At 39.3% G+C, this 16,667-nt stretch overlaps 1 protein-coding gene and 1 long non-coding RNA gene across 4 annotated transcripts in view; one reads left to right on the plus strand and one right to left on the minus strand.

Moving 5' to 3' along the window:
- CCDC83 (coiled-coil domain containing 83) overlaps positions 1-15,114 on the minus strand; it is a 50,911-nt gene extending 35,797 nt beyond the window's left edge. For all 3 annotated transcript variants that reach the window (XM_034666199.1, XM_011222449.3, XM_019797590.2), the window contains exons 1-3: positions 14,979-15,114; positions 9,183-9,305; positions 1,098-1,182 (exon numbers count right to left, since the gene is read on the minus strand). In XM_034666199.1, the coding sequence (XP_034522090.1) occupies positions 1,098-1,182; positions 9,183-9,277 (180 nt within the window). In that variant the 5' untranslated portion in view covers positions 9,278-9,305; positions 14,979-15,114. The remainder of the gene's footprint in view (positions 1-1,097; positions 1,183-9,182; positions 9,306-14,978) is intronic.
- On the plus strand, positions 3,811-12,003 carry LOC117803355. Its single transcript, XR_004627122.1, has 3 exons — positions 3,811-4,068; positions 9,423-9,493; positions 11,780-12,003. It is a non-coding gene; the product is annotated as an uncharacterized LOC117803355 (long non-coding RNA).
- Positions 15,115-16,667: the final 1,553 nt, after the last annotated feature.

Genomic DNA, 16,667 nt, shown 5'->3' on the forward strand with positions numbered 1-16,667 from the left:
CACAGTTAAATCACCACCATGGCATGTCTGGCCCAATAAATGTTGCTGAATGAATGGCCAAATTAGCCCTATTTGGAAGACAGGAATCTCCATGTTATAGGAGGGAAACCGAGACTCCTACCCGTTTGGGCCAAAATGATACCAGCAGTAAGTTGTACAGTCAGGGTGCAAACTCAGGTCTCTGACCCTGGACTCCATTAAAACTTGTACATATAGTCAGTTTAGACAAAAGCCAAATTAAACAGTTAACTGTGGAAGTTTTAGAGTCGATATAAATGCTTTAATAGGGAATAGTCTCAGTATTTCCTCATTTATGAGACACCCTAAGGGATAAGTTGTGCTAATCATCGCCTACTGCTTCCAAACTGTATTTCTGCCAGTCTTTAGTCATGATAGGCATATACAGCATGGCTTCATATTCATTTTAATCTGATTTTATAAAAACAATATATCGTCTTAAACATTAAATGAGTCACTTTAACAATTGAGACTGTATTTTTCAAATAGCATTTACATATGCACCCTCTGAAAATCTAAAAGCAAAAAGATACAGAAATTAAAAACAGAGAACCAATGTTTTATCACTTGGCTAAATAAGAAATTAAAAGATAAATGTGATTTCAGAGCCTTAAAATTTTGAACACAAGATTCAGAATCATCATGATCTAAATAACACAGCTCAAGCTGACTTCCTTTGTCATGGTAATTAATATAATAGGAACAGCAGTGCCCTCTTGCCTTAAATGTACCAAAAACTGAGATTGTCAATTACTCAATTCCAAGCACTAAAGAAGATAATTTCCTAGAATATGTGTCATCATAATTCACAATTTTTAAAGCATTTGTGTAAATGTTTAATAACTAGATATAAGTTTTATTTTTTGAAAAAATTTAAAAAGATTTATTTATTTGACAGAAAGAGAACACAAGCAGGGTGAGCAGCAGAGGGAGCGGGAGAAGCAGACTCCCAGCTGAGCAAGGAGCCTGATGCAGGACTCGATCCCAGGACCCTGGGATCATGACCTAAGCCAAAGGCAGACGCTTAACCCACTGAGCTACCCAGGCACCCCTAGATAAGCTTTAAATGTTATACTCACTCTTTCATGATACTTTTGATTCTTTTCTCTAAGTCTCCTTATTTGAGCCATAAATCGTTCTACTGCATTTTCCTTTATTTGACAGCTGATAATAAACAGAGATGTGTTACAATTATTTATCAAGGAAAATTAATGAGACAAATTTTAAAATTAAGCTATTTAGATGGAAATAAAGTATTAAATATATTATAAAAACCCATTTAGGGATAAGATACCTTCTTTTTTTTTTTTTTTTTAAAGATTTTTTATTTATTTATTTGACAGAGATAGAGACAGCCAGCGAGAGAGGGAACACAGGCAGGGGGAGTGGGAGAGGAAGAAGCAGGCTCATAGCGGAGGAGCCTGACGTGGGGCTCGATCCCACAACGCGGGGATCACGCCCTGAGCCGAAGGCAGACGCTTAACCGCTGTGCCACTCAGGCGCCCCTGGGATAAGATACCTTCTTAAGCGATTTTTGTGTGTGTGTGTTTCTGAGTCTAGTTTACTCACTAGAATATATATTGGAGAGATAACTTCAAGGTTTTTTCCTAAATCAATCCCCATTTGTATTTCACAGTCATAATTTTTATACTTTGTAATTATCTATAAATTATTCAGCTTAAAGGGAACCTAGGGAAGGGCACACAGAAAACATGCTTTCTAGAATTCTAAAAAATTCAGACAAAAATGACAAAACAAAGGCTTTATAAGGGCAGGCATATCTTCTTGAAATAGTAAGATAAATGAGGCATAACTTTGGTTCAAGTTTGTTAGTATGCCATCTCTTCTATAAATAATAAAAGCTTTCCTGACACAAACACATTTCTTTAATACCCAATAAGAATTTGTTGAGCATCTGTCAGCTACAAAGGAGAGAGAGAACAGCGCAGGAAGATTTTGCTATAGGCCATTTGACAGCTATTTGAAGTGCTAAGTATATCTCTATCTCTCTATTACCCAGCAAATCTTGTAACTTTAAATCTGAGACCAAAGTAACACAATGGAAACAGCTTTGCATAAACACCTTGCCTCAATTAAAACAAACAAAATAAAAATACAGCACCTCTGTGGTGTAGTGAGCAGAGAGGCCGTTACAGAATGAGAAACTCATTTGCTATCTTGTCCCTGTCACTTCTCACCTTATGATCTCAGGCAAGTCACTTCTCTGAGCATCAATTTCCAAGCTGTCAGTGGTGATAAGAATCCCTAGCTCTAATCCTATAAGGATTAAAATAAGAAATTGTATGTGAATGTTTCTCGCATAATGTAAGTGCTTAGTAAATTTCAGTTGAATTTGAATCTTATATACTCGGCCCTTCCTCCAAAATACCATTTATATGTGTGACATCGTGTATTCAGTAGAGAGAAAAATAAGGCTCTTTCTTTCCCAGTGATGAGAAAATGCAACATAAAAAAAAAACAAAACCAAGCAATTCCTTTAGTGGCAAAAGCGCTCTGTTTGGATACTACGAAACCTGGACTTCCACTAACTGCCTAAGGAGTCTCAACCTAAGGCCTTGGCTTACTCCTCTGTAGGTGAGAGCATTGAAGGGGATGAGCTCTATACTGTTTCAGTTCCAAAATTCTTCAATTTACATTGCTTATTGTTCCCTTTCAAGCAGTCACACAGACAACACATACAGCACATACAAGATTTAATGAGCTGCTGCTCTGTGCCTAGTATTGTTTATGGCATTATGGAGATGGTGTTGAACAAGACCTCCATGATCCTTGCCCCCAAGGAGCTTGCATTTTACTAGACCACAAAGAAGTAAACACGCAAACATATTACTTACCCATTGTCATGGGGGAAATAACAGGCTATGACAAGGATAGTAAATGGAAGGAATAACCATCTTTTTACTTCTCACCTAAAGCTTAGGTGTGGGGGTGCCTGGGTGGCTTAGTTGGTTAAATGTCTGCCTTCGGCTTGGGTCATGATCCCAGAGTCCTGGGATCAAGCCCCACCTTGCGCTCCCGGCTCAGCAGGGAGTCTGCTTCTCCCTCTGCCTCTGCTACTCCCCCTGCTTGTGTTCTTTCTCTCCCTCTCTCTGTCAGATAAATAAAATCTTTAAAAAAAGTAAAGCTTAGGTGTGCAAAAATTCTGAAGGAGTGTCTTCTCTATCTCCCATTTTTAAGGAGAAAATTAAAAATATTGTAAATGAGAATTATCTGAAAAAGGCCTATGCAAATGCATGCAAATTATGCAATTTCTGCCATCATAAGTATGGTAACCTAATTAATTCTCTGCATGGGCAAAGCAGGCAAATGAATCTCCAGTATTTGGTGTCCCTTGGTTGACACCAAGCCTTTGGGTGGTCTGGTTAATAGACTTATTCCTGGCTTCCACTGAGAGCTTCCTTGGTGATGACTGAGCATGCAAAGGTGGGTCTGGAGACTCCATCCAGCCCCAGCCCCAGACACTGCATGGCACACACTTCTACTAAAAAAAGTTATTTCTCATTTATTTGAAGTTCAAATTTAATTTGGCGTCATATAATTTTTTTTGCTATATCTGGCAACCGTACACTTAAGTCTACCACCCCTCCGCTCAGACCTGTTAGGAGCAAATCATCTGGGGCTTTGTCTCGTGTTCCCTGCGAGCAGTTTAGAAAGATCTAAGTGGCACCAGCAGGACTCAGGGGCAATTCTGAGGCGCCCTAAAGGTTTTGGTGGCTTCATTCCCACAGTTGTAGCTCACATGGTAGTTGTAGGTCTAAGTTAGCTGAGCCTTTCCTTGGAATTTACTTCAACCTCTGTGGGTTTCATGAAGATGAAACCGAATTTCAGAACTCAACACTACTAGCCACTGTGGGAATTCAAGCTTCATGGTTCTCTATATACTTTTTCCTTTTCAGATCTCCCTCAGATGCCATCGTATGCATATGTCACACTAAATACTGAAGCCAGTGGGATGACAAACCAATGAGATAATACATATTAAAGTGGTTTGAAAAGAAGACACACTATTTTAAAGCATGATATGAAATGGTTAGTAATATAACAGGTCACATTTCCCCTTCCCTCTGTATTACCAAGATGTTACTAATGTGTCAACTTTCTCCCTCCAGGCAATTTCATTGAAAATTCTGAGAAGGAAAACAAATAAATCTGGATTTTTTTGTTTGTTTGTTTTTTTGAGAGAGAGAGAGAGAGAATGAGAGCATGGGGTGGGAGGGGTGGAGGGAGAGGGAGAGATTCCCAAGCAGACTCTGCGCTGAGCACAGAGCCCAACGTGGGGCTCCATCTCATGACCCCAAGATCACGATCTGAGTTGAAACCAAGAGAGAGATGCTTAACCGACTGTGCCACCCAGGAGCCCCTAAATCTGGATTTTTTGAAAAAATTATATTTTTATCTATTTTTTAAACTATAGTCATATCCACACCTATTTCTATATCTACATTCATGCCCATTGTAGAAAACTGGGGAAAAAACAAGTATAAAGGGAAAAATTAAAACCACCGTTACCTAGAGATGATGATCACTTTACAGATTTAGCATTGGCAGTCTCAGCTCTTCACAAACAACCACAGAGGTTCATGACCTTATTTTTTTGGGATAGATTTAAAAAATGTTTAGTTAACTACCTACTATGTGCTCCCAGCTCTTTGTTAGATGAGACTGTATAAGAGAATTATAAGATGCTGCCAGGGGATCCTTGGACAATCCTTTCTCAGAAAGTGAGGGGGGTGTTTTGGCTGCTTGTCATGTGACAAAATTCTGTCACCTGGGAACACATGGAATGAGTCAAGTGTCATTAGCAGAGCATGGTACACTAAGGCCTTGACTGTTTCAGTCCACAAGATAATGTATTTAGTCTTAACAAAGGAGAGAACAAAAGCATGAGCTGTTCAATTTATATTTTGCACTAGATCATGAGAATTTTTAAATGTTTGTCTCTTTGTAAACCTGTGTTAAAGAACAGAAATACTGGCCTCTGACTGACCTAGAAGAGAAAGAAACAATTGTATTTGGATGTCACCAATGTAAACCATAGGAGCAAATCAGAGACCAGGCTATATTCACGGAGCCTGACTTTCTGTCCGCCTCTCCAAAGATGAGATGAGGGAAGTTGTCGGTTATGCTGACAAATGAGTGCAGTGGTTTCTGGTTATAACTTAATGTCTCAAGTAGAAAATAAAAGGGAACTTTGTAACAAAGTCCCTTCCCATGGGTGTTTCTCTCTTCGTGTTCTGACACTTTCACTCACTGTCCTCTAAAAAGAACAGACAGATAGATTTAGAGTTTCTCAAGGAGGAGGAGATGGATTTTCTCTGAATATTGTTAAAAACAAATCTCTTAAAGACCAGCGTCCCAGGATAGTCACCAGCATCACGGGCTCCGCACTTGCAGCCTTGTTCCCCTCCAATGAATACTTTCCCAGTCCCAAATCCCAAATGCTTCACAGGGCTAGGCTTATCTCACTCACCCTTGCCCATACCACCAGTCTGCTCTTACCCTCTCTCCCACACTCTGTCTTCTCTCCGTTCCTCACCCCAGCGTCCTTTCCATAAAGCTTTCTCTCCTCCACCCGATATCTCCATAACACCTGTTCCGCTGCCAGAGATCAGCTCCAATGTCACTTCCTCAAACAAGCTTTTCCTGACCCCTCTGACCACATCAAGTCCTTCAGTTAAACCGTTACAGAGGACCCTATACTTTTCTTTCATAGTGTCTTCACTCTAGCTATACAATTTTTTAAAAAAGCTTGAAGTATTATCTAACGTCTGTCTCCCATGCCTCGTCAGGGCAGGAACTGGGTGGTCTGTTTGCTGTTGTCCTCCACCGCTTGCCTTGGACTTGGTAAACATTCTAGTATTTGTTCAGTAAATGCATGAAGTACGTGTTTCTTAAAAAAATTATTTTTTTTTTAAATTTTAATTCCAGTATAGTTAACATACAATGTTATATTAGTTTCAGGTGTACAATAGAGTGATTCAAGAGTTCTATGCATTGGGGCGCCGGGGTGGCACAGCGGTTAGGCGTCTGCCTTCAGCTCAGGGCGTGATCCCGGCGTTGTGGGATCGAGCCCCGCATCAGGCTCCTCTGCTATGAGCCTGCTTCTTCCTCTCCCACTCCCCTGCTTGTGTTCCCTCTCTCGCTGGCTGTCTCTATCTCTGTCGAATAAATAAATAAAATCTTAAAAAAAAAAAAAGAGTTCTATGCATTACTCAGTGCTCATCATGGTAAGTGTCCTCTTGATCCCCTTCACCTATTTCACCCATCCCCAGCCCACCTCCCCTCTGGCAACCATCAGCTCGTTCTCTGTAGTTAAGAGTCTGTTTTTGGCTTGTCTCTTTTTTTTCTTTGTTCATTTGTTTTGTTTCTTAAATTACACATGTGAGTGAAATCATGGTATTTGTCTTTCTCTGACTGACTTCACTTAGCATTATACTCTGTAGCTCCATCCATGTTGTTGCAAATGCTAAGATTTCATTCTTTTTGTGGCTGAATAATATTTCATTAAATTATTTATATATTATATTATTATATTTATATAATAATGAAATATAGTAATAATATGTATAAATTATATAATCTAATAAACATATAATCATATAAATTATGTACTATATATAATTATATATTACATAGTAAAATATATACTATATATAATATTTTATAATATTATAAATATACAATTATATATATTATATATAATGAAATATATATATATTATCCATTCTTCTTTATCCATTCATCTATTGATGGATACCTGGGCTGCTTCCATAGATTGGCTGTTGTAAATAATGCTGCAATAAACACAGGGGTGCATGTAACCCTTTTTATTAGTGTTTTTAATATTTTGGGAGTAGTGCAATTACTGAATTGTAAGGTGGGAACCACCATACTGTTTTCCACCGTGGCTAGATAAGTTTGCATTCCTACCAACAGTTGGCGAGATTCCTTTTTCTTCACATCCTCATCAACACTTATTGTCTCTTGTATTTTTGATGTTAGCCATTCCGACAGGTGTAAGGTGATACCTCATTGTAGTTTTTGATCTGCATTTCCCTGATGATGAGTGATATGGAGCATCTTTTTATGTCTGTTGGCCATCTGGATGTCTTCTTTGGAGAAATGTCTGCTCATGTCTCCTGCCAATTTTTAATTGGATGTGTGTGTGTGTGTGTGTGTGTGTGTGTGTGTGTGTGTGTGCTGAGTTGTATCAGTTCTTTATATATTTTGGATACTAACTCCTTATTGGATATGTCATTTGTGAATATCTTCTCCCATTTAGTAGGTTACCTTTTAGTTTTGTTTGTTGTTTCTTTTGTTGTGCAGAGTGTTTTATTGTGATGTAGTCCTGATAGTTTATTTTTGCTTCTGTTTCCTTTGGTTCAGGAGACATATCCAGAAAAATGTTGCTATTGCTGATGTCAGAAAAATTACCATCTGTGCTCTTTTCTAGGATTTTTATGGTTTCAGGTCTCACATTTAAGTTCTTAATCCATTTTGAGGTTATTTTTGTGTATGATGTGAGAAAGTGGCCCAGTTTCATTTTTTTGCATGTGGCTGAGCAGTTTTCTCAACACCACTTATTGAAGAGACTGCTTTTTTCCATGGGATATTCTTGCCTCCTTTGTCGAAAATTGTTGACCATATAAACATGGGTTTATTTCTGGGCACTCTATTCTGTTCTATTGATCTATGCGTCTGTTTTTGTGCCAATACCATATTGTTTTGCTTACTACCGCTTTGTAGTATATCTTGAAATCTGGGATTGTGATATTGCTTTGGCTATTTGGGGTATTTTGTGGTTCCATGCAAATTTTACGATTATTTGTTCTAGTTCTGTGAAAAATGCTATTAGTATTTTGATAGGTATTGCATTAAATGTGTAGATTGCTTTAGATAGTATGGACATTTTAGCAATATTTGTTCTTCTAATCCATGAACATTTGTTTGTGTCACCTACAATTTCTTTCATCAATGTTTTATAGTTTTCTGAGTACAGGTCTCTTACCTCCTTGGTTAAGTTTACGCCCTGCTATCTTATTCTTTTTGGTGAAATTGTAAATGGGATTGTTTTCTTAATTTCTCTTTCTGCTACTTTATTATTAGTGTATAGAAATGCAGCAGATTTGTGTATATTGATTTTGTATCCTGTGACATTCTTGATTTATCATTTCTAGTAGGTTTTTGGTGGCGTCTTTAGGGTTTTCTATATAGTGTCATGTCATCTGCAAATAGTGAAAATTTTACTTCTTCCTTACCCATATGGATGTCTTTTATTTCCTTTTCTTGTCTGACTGCTGTGGCTAGGACTATGTGGAATAAAAGTGGTGAGAGTGGACATCCTTGTCTTGTTCCTGATCTTAGGGGAAAAGCTCTCAGATTTTCACCACTGAGTATGATATTAGCTGTGCAGTTTTCATATATGGCCTTTATTACATGGAGGTATGTTCCTTCTAAACCGACTTTGTTGAGGGTTATGAAGTACATTCTTATGTGGAAAGGACTGAAATGAATTCATCCAGTCCCTAAGAATTACACATTAAAACACTTACCCTGTGGCAAAAAAGGAGCTTCAAAATCTCTCCAGGGATTTACTGTCTATGAATTTGATAAAACATAACATTGAATAGGTATTACTTCTGGTTTTGTCTCCAGCTCCTGGGAGTGAGACACTAGGAAATATTTTTATTAAAAATAATTGCATCATTCGGATTTGATCTGTAGCCACCAGAGATAATGCTCATTGGAATGTCTAGAAATGAAAAATCTTTTACTCTTCTATAAATGTATACAAACTATTCTATGTGGTATTTTAAGAGGTAAGTCAGCCAGCTGTTATATACAGACGGCATATAAAGTATGTGGGAGAGTGACCAATAATACAGTGGAGGGGGAGAGGGAGCCAAAACCACATTTATGAATGCTGTTTCATTGCTACTCTGTGGAATATGTTATAGTTAACGTTTCAAAAACTTTAAAAAAATACGCACATAGCACAAGAGTCAATTATGCTTCCAATCTACCTCCAGTCTGGCTCTCCTGACAGCTTTTGACTGCATCACGTTCCATTTGGAAATACGTGAATCTTAACAATGACTTCCACTTACATATGGGAACATTTGGATTCCATAGTCTAAACTTACTGGTAGTCTAGAAGTGCTTCACTGGCAGGCAATTTGACTTCTTTGTGTGGCCCATCTTGAATATCCTTTTTATTTACTTTTGCTGTGTTATCCATTGTGTTGCTTAATTAGTAGGAAGCATACCTGTGTAGAAAAGAAACAGGACGAGTAAATAAATTTGGTCTTTGCCCCCCCTCTACTTATGTTTACTCAAGATGAGGAACTGCTGGGACTTAATTTAAAACTGTTTTTTCCATTCAGGTTTCCATGTCCCCAGACCTATCATCCACTGCAATGCTGGGACATCACAAATCAATGGATTCTAGAGTCCGGTGAGTTCCATGTTTGGCCGGGTACAGCATTTCCCCCACCCAAAACTTTCTAAGAGACTCATCCCCATATGTCATCCATCTACATCTGTTGTCCCTATCAAGCTTTTTTAAGAACAAGGACTAAACTTCTTCACTCATTTTATTTCTCCACAGTGTTTGGTGAAGTGCACTGCATATAGTAGCAGCTCAGAAAATGTCTGTTAATTTTTTTTTAAATTAAGATAAAACAAAAGCACAACTTTCCATGAGCACCAAGAAACTAGAATCCAAAAGAATTAGGTTTGGCCGGGGTTGTTATAAAGAGCAAATAAAAGCATGTATTCAAATGTTTTTTAAATGACTAAAAGGTTTACAAATGCAAAATAATAGTAATAATAATTATTATTAACAGTAACTGCTCATCAGCTATTAATTGCTTTTTTAATCAATAATGAAAAATTATCAAAAACAATATATTTTAGAAGTAAAAAATTAGGTCCACTGTTCACAGATTTTTATAGTAAACAGGAATACCTCATGGATTTTGTATAGGTACTAAAGTACCTCTCTTCAGATTATACAGTCTTCTGTAACAGATTTTTATCTTTTCATTTCCATTAATCTCAAAAAAATGAGTGCCCAAACTTCAGTGTATTAGTACTTGAGTATGGTCAAAAGAATTTAGCCTTTGTATTTATTTATTTAGATGGCTGGAAACTCCACGAGAGTGGGAATGATAAATTCTTGTGCACTAATCTATTTCCCCACCTAGCACAAGTAGATGCACAATAAATCCTTGTCAAATGAAAAAATGGATGGATGAATCAGGCAGACATGTTTTAATCCCAGATCCCCCACCTATTTTCTATGTGACCTTGAGTAGGTTACTTAATCTCTTTGAGCTTCAATTTCATTATCTGTAAAGTGAGAGCAAAAATCTTACTCTAAAAGCTGTTGTAAGGATTACATAAGCTAATATTTTAAGCACCTGGCATAGTGGCTGACATACAGAAAGAGCTTAGTTAAGTATTATGGCCATTTGGTTGAAGCTCCAGATCATGCTTCTGCAAACTCCAGGTAACGGTAAAGCAGAGGATGTCTCCTTGCTGCCAAGTATGATGACATGTGGAAAAACTAATCCATGCGGTTTGCTCTTGTCAAACTTCATCATTGATATGGGCCACTGGATAAGCAATCCTCATAGATCACTGAGATCCACGGTGGAAAATCTCTCTGAAATGAAACACGTTTTCCTACACCTCCAGCCAGGCTCAGTCTTTGTGTCTGAGACTTTTCCAGCCAAGTGTGTTCATCTCGCTATTCTAACAGATTCAAGTACACCTGAATGCAAATATACTATAATACCTTCCAGCTGAAAAGCACAACAGAAAGATTTAGTACATTAGAACAGAATAATATTATTAAGTGGTATCTTCTCAGATATGAAAGTGTTGAGAATAATTCCATAAATGACACACTAAAATGTGTCATTATACCATCACAGTTCACAGAAACTTATCAGCTAGCAAAAAAAGTGCTTTTGTTTTAGATGCAGAGTTGAATTTTAATATTATTTTCTATTTCAGAATTAGAATTTTTAACTTGACTATTGCACAAAAAGATAACATGCTGACCAGGGTTTTATTTAACAACAATAAGTTGCTATTTAACAGTGATTTTTATTATAAATATTTCATTTAAAAGTTAAAACAAATGCTAACCTTGATCTCTTGTTTTCTTTCTGAGTCATATGGAAGAGATCAAGTGTTTCCACCTACAGTACCCATCTGGTGCTGGGGGAAAAATGACCTCATCTTGTTCAATTACCTCAGTTACCTGGGTCTTTGGTTTTCAACTCTCTGACTAAAGTATAATTAGTTACGTAACTGCAGCTCATGGCAAAGGACTTTAATAAAATATGAGTGAAAATGTGGATCCAGGAAGCACAAATGATTTATGCATAAACTCTACTCATATTCATTGTTTCAACATACTTCCCAGAAAATTAGGAAGCATTGGCTTGCCCTCTTATTAGATGCATTTTTGCAGTGAGCTAATGACATTACTTCAGAAAGTACTTATACATTTGAAAATGTCCTACAAACAGTGGTGATTTTCATAAACATTTACAAGGATTTACATACAGTTCCTGACCACCTAGAGGATTTCTAATTCAGCAAAGAGTGAGAATCATAGAAAAAAATTTCACAAAGTAATGTAATTATCTTCCAGAAAGGTTTCGCATAGAATAATTCCTGACACAGGGACACCTAATCTGTCTGTCTCTAACTGCAAACATCTATTCAGTGCCAGCTCTGTGCATAGCTTTACCTGTCCCTTAATTAAAAATATGGAAGGAAGAGACAAGATCTCTACTGAGACAGATGGGAAGAAAGAAGCATACTCCAGCAGAACTTTAAGAAAATAATGAGCAACTTTAAAAGACTAGCAAGATTGTGCAGGTAATGAATGCTCCGGAGATCTCTGCCTGCAGTGTGACCTTTTGTGCATGTTTTTCCTCTCCCAGCACTGTTTGGGCATTCAATAACATATGCCATGGAGGGAGGGGAGGCGAGGAAGCTGTGTTTGAAAGACTCAGGCCTCCAGCCTTTGCAAAGCCCACCCTATAATCACTTTCCATCAAAAAATGTTTCAAAATATATTCCCCGAATGCTTCTCAGTGAAAAGTAAGAAGTCTGTTTGAATAAAATGGACATATAATAGCCATCTTCTTCAAATGTACTGTTATCCCATAGTGCTTTACTCGACTCCACAAAATCACCCAAAAAACACAGAGTGCATTCTCAGGATCCTGGCTCAATATGTAGAAAGTTCCTAATGACTTTTTTCATGACTTTGTGGAGCCATGAAGCCTCCTAATGACTCTTCAAATTTTGTGGGGGCTGGGAGAGATGGCAGTTCTGCCCTGATACCTTTTTGGACATTTGGAATGGATTCTGATGTATGTTGGCCAATGTTTTTATATAAGTGTAGATTAAAATGGAAGATATTTACTTAATAGCATTAGTAATGGCAAAAGTTCTGAACAAGATTCCATCAGAGGTTGGGAGCAGATGTTTAGTTAAAAGATCTCTATATGGGTGTTGAAAATCTTGAAACATTCATGGCATTCGCCCTTAACAAAATACAACTCTTTTAATACTGAATAACAACTAATCACTTCAACAAACCATCTTTGGGTTTTCAAAAATATATGTTGGCACATAGGCCAGCATCTCGCATGGATGAAAACTAGATGTTCAATAAGTGTCTAATTTGAATGACTGATCTGCAAATAATGTGTACCCACTTTCTTTGCCATGGCCCTATTTATTTCTTCATAATGTTGTATATACCCTTAATTTAGAAAGTAAATCTTATTATTTACTTTAAGTATGCTCCACGCCCAGTGTGGTGCCCAATGTGGGGCTCAAACCCATGACCCTGTGATCAAGACCCAAGCCAAGATCAAGAGTCAGATGCTCAACTGACTGAGCTACCCAGGAGCCCTGAAAGTAAATCGCTTTTAAATTCAAATTCTCACTTATGGTAAAACATATTTTTAATACAATTTTTAAATGTTTTAGAAATGTTCTTCAGCATATCTTAAAAAACCCTGAATTCATTTAAAGCCTCTTAATGGTGAGAATATCACCTAAGAGTTAGGTTAAAACAAATTCAGTCCTCCGTTTTTTGTTTTTGTTGTTGTTTTTTTTTTTTTTTTTTTTTTTTTTTTTTTTTTTTTTTTACTGATTATGTATATACAACCCAAAACAGCTTTAAAATGTAAAACACAGCCAGTTTGGAGATATGTTAAACCAGCCTATATTCAAATTGAGGTATTTAACGATATCTGGATAGAGGTGCCTGGTTGGCTCAGTCGCAGGGTTGTGAGGTTCAAGCCCCATGTTGGGTATGGAGCCTACTTAAAAATTAAAAAAATAATAATAAAGTTAACTATTATTAATGTACCTTACATTTAAAAAAAATAATAAATAAAATAAAATATCTGGATGAATGGCATTTTTAACTTTCACTTGCCTAATTGGTGATTTACATTACATTACCATATATTTTCTTTACCAACACAAATCCTTTGGTCAGTGGCACATTTCTGAACTGCAGTTCTCAAATTATACTGGATTCTTACCTTAAAAATTGGTCTATCTTCTGATCCAGAATTGCTAATGACATAGGTTGAAAAGCAGTAATATTATACTGACTTTTCTAGCAACCAAACTACATTTTTTCCCAACTCCTGCTGTCCTCCAAGCTTAGAAATGTCAGAAAAGAAACATAATCATGAAAAAATATTGTGAGGATAATGGAAATGCATGTAGTATTTTCATCCTCTGATGGTGGAGGAGAACAAAAAGGCTTTTGTCCTCAAAGAACAGTGGTGAATATGAAGAAGATCTGCCGGAGCCAGGTCTTGGGGTGGCCGTAAGGAAATCCATGAGCCTTTACCACACACGCAGTGGTGAGTACCCAGTCGTATTAGTTTCCTTCTCCGCCTTCACAGAAATATATATGTGTATATATACAGTTTTCTTCAGTGGGACATCTTCCACCTCCCGACCACCTCCTCAACTCTCTCCTGCCCAGCAGAGAATTAATCATGGAGTAAGAAGGGGAATGAAGAAGCAAGATACTATACAAATCTAACAAATTAATAAAAGAAAGAAACTAAGCGTCCTGTTCAGAGGGATGTTGCAGCATCCAGGGCAAGGAGTTGAAGCCAGTTTGCGGACTGGGAGGGGGAGGGTGAGGCCATCAACAGCGCTCAGGAAGTATCCACGCGGAGGGAGGGCGGGCTCTGTGCTGGTCCTGAGAAGGAGGCAGGCATGCGTGAGCCTTTACTCAAAAGGCATTCACAAGACTAGGAATGCGGTGAGAAGAGCGCTAAGCCGAGCCAGACTTGAGTCTAGTCCTAGCTTTTCCACTAATGAGTTTTATAACCCTCGAACAAGCCCCTAAACCCCTCTGTCCCTGGGTTCTCTTCCATCTTTCCTGCCTCCTGTCCTTGTTATCAAGGAAGCTCAAATGCTTTTGCAATACTGTCAAGCATCAAGCTCCATACAAATGGAATTCGTTTACTGAGCATCTACTGTGTGCTAGAGGCTGTGAGGGCACCATGCAAGCTACAAATCTGAATCCAATTCAGATCCCGCCCTCCAGGAACCGAAGATCTGGAAGGGCAAATAAGCCACGCCTCTGTTGGTTCTACAGCATGGAGGAAAGAGAGATTAGTATTTTGATTGGATCAAAAGATCTTCCCTTTCTATCTCCTGCGTGAACAGGGGTGGGCCTATGGGAACCCCTGCTGGCGGTTTCCAACGGTCCAGGAATAGGACATGGTGGAAGACGCCAGCAGGGCGCGACCCCAGGTCCGTTTGGGCGCAGAGCCAGCCCCGGGGCTGGTGGGGGTGGGGCGGACATGTAAAGTCTTAAGTGTCAGATTGGAAGGATTCAGGGGCCCAGCGAGGAGTATATTCAGTCTCCCTACCTCCCCTCGACGGCTTCCAGGTGCGGATGCACCGCAGTGGACCCGCAAGTAGCACCGGCATCCGGCCCGCGGACCAGGCCCACCCGCTCCGCGGCTGCCGATGCGCCCTCCGTTTCCAAGGCGCTGCGCCCGCGAGGGCTTCCCCCTCCCGCCGCCCTGCGCCGCCGCTACCCGCGGGACGGGCGCGCCACCTGGTGGCCGCAAGGGGAAGAGTCCGGGAGAAGGGCCCGCAACGCAGCCTTTTGCCGCCGAGATCCGGCCCTCCCTCCTTCCTGAGCGATTTTCACCGCCACGGCTCACTCTGCTGATTGCACACAACGTACGCCCCCTCCCTGCTTCCCTCCAGTGGCAAACCCGTAAGTAGTGAGTTGTGAGGAGACGTGACATCCGGCTCTGCGCTGTGACCGTGAGACACACTAGGATCTGTGTGTCCGTTTCTTCCCCTTAAAGTGAGACCGAGACTGCTCGGTGGTTTTCCAGCAGCTCCCAGGGTGGGGAAAGGGTGTGTGCGCATGGACGGGTTCTGCCCCGCTTCGCCCTTCAACCACCAAGGCTTTTTCTTCTGTGTAAGAGTTCTTTTGGGTTTGGCTCTAAACAGAATTGCAACCTCCTGGACTGAGTGCTTCTATGATAACGTCCAGCTCTGAAAGATCCTTGATCCTGTTTTGCTTCTCGCTTTACTTTTTCGCTCCTAAACCTCAAGAAAACCAACACAGATGCTGATTCTGTCTTTTCCCTCTCTTTCCACTTTTTGCAGCTCTGTCCTAATTCGAGGGGAAAATATATAACCTTTAAAGTTCCCCTTTTCTCGGGGCGCCTGGGTGGCTCAGACGGTGAAGCGTCTGCCTTCAACTCAGGTCATGATCCTCGAGTCCTGGGAGGGAGTCCTGCCTCGGGCTCCCTGCTCAGTCGGCTTCTCCCTCTCCCCGCTGCTTGTGCTATCTCTCACTCTCAAACAAGTAAATAAAATCTCAAGAAAATAATAATTCCCCCCTTTTCTCTCCTGCATTTTTTCTCATTCTCTGCCTCAAGGCAATTTCTTACATCCTGGCAGCGCCTACTTAGGCTATAGTAACATCCGAGTCAAATAGTTATCCCTCGGTCCCGGCAAGACAAAGGTGAGGCGCTCCCTTGAACCTCCACTCTTCATAAGTCACCTGTTTGCCATTATTGAATCTGATTTTTAAAAAATAGATTATTGGGAGGCCTGCGTCGCTAAGTCATTTAAGCGTCTGCCTTCCGCCTGGGTCATGATCTCTGCCTCCTGGGATCGAGCCCCCTGTCGGGCTCCTCCTCTGGGAGTTTTCTTCTCCTCCCTCTGCCCTTCCCCTGCTCTTGCTCTTTCTGTATCTCTCTCTCTCAAATAAATAAAATCTTTTAACCAACTGAGCCGCCCAGGCGTCCCTCTAAATAAAATCTTTTAAAAATTAAAAAAAAAAGTTAAAAAAATAAGTAATAATCATATATTTTCTAATTCTGTTATGTTAATAAACAAATTAAGAGCTTCTTAAAAGAAGGGAATTGAAGCAGTTAATACAAATATTAGCTTTTGGTTGAGGGAGTTTTTCTCATCAGTAAAAAAGTCATCCAGAAAATAACCAGTTTGAGATAATTTATGTGTTCTACCTCATCTGAACCTTCCTTTATTCCATCAGGGTTATGTATTTGTTGAATGCCGACAGTTTGCTG

This window comes from Ailuropoda melanoleuca, chromosome 8 (assembly GCF_002007445.2).
Source record: "Ailuropoda melanoleuca isolate Jingjing chromosome 8, ASM200744v2, whole genome shotgun sequence".
Classification (NCBI taxonomy): domain Eukaryota; kingdom Metazoa; phylum Chordata; class Mammalia; order Carnivora; family Ursidae; genus Ailuropoda; species Ailuropoda melanoleuca.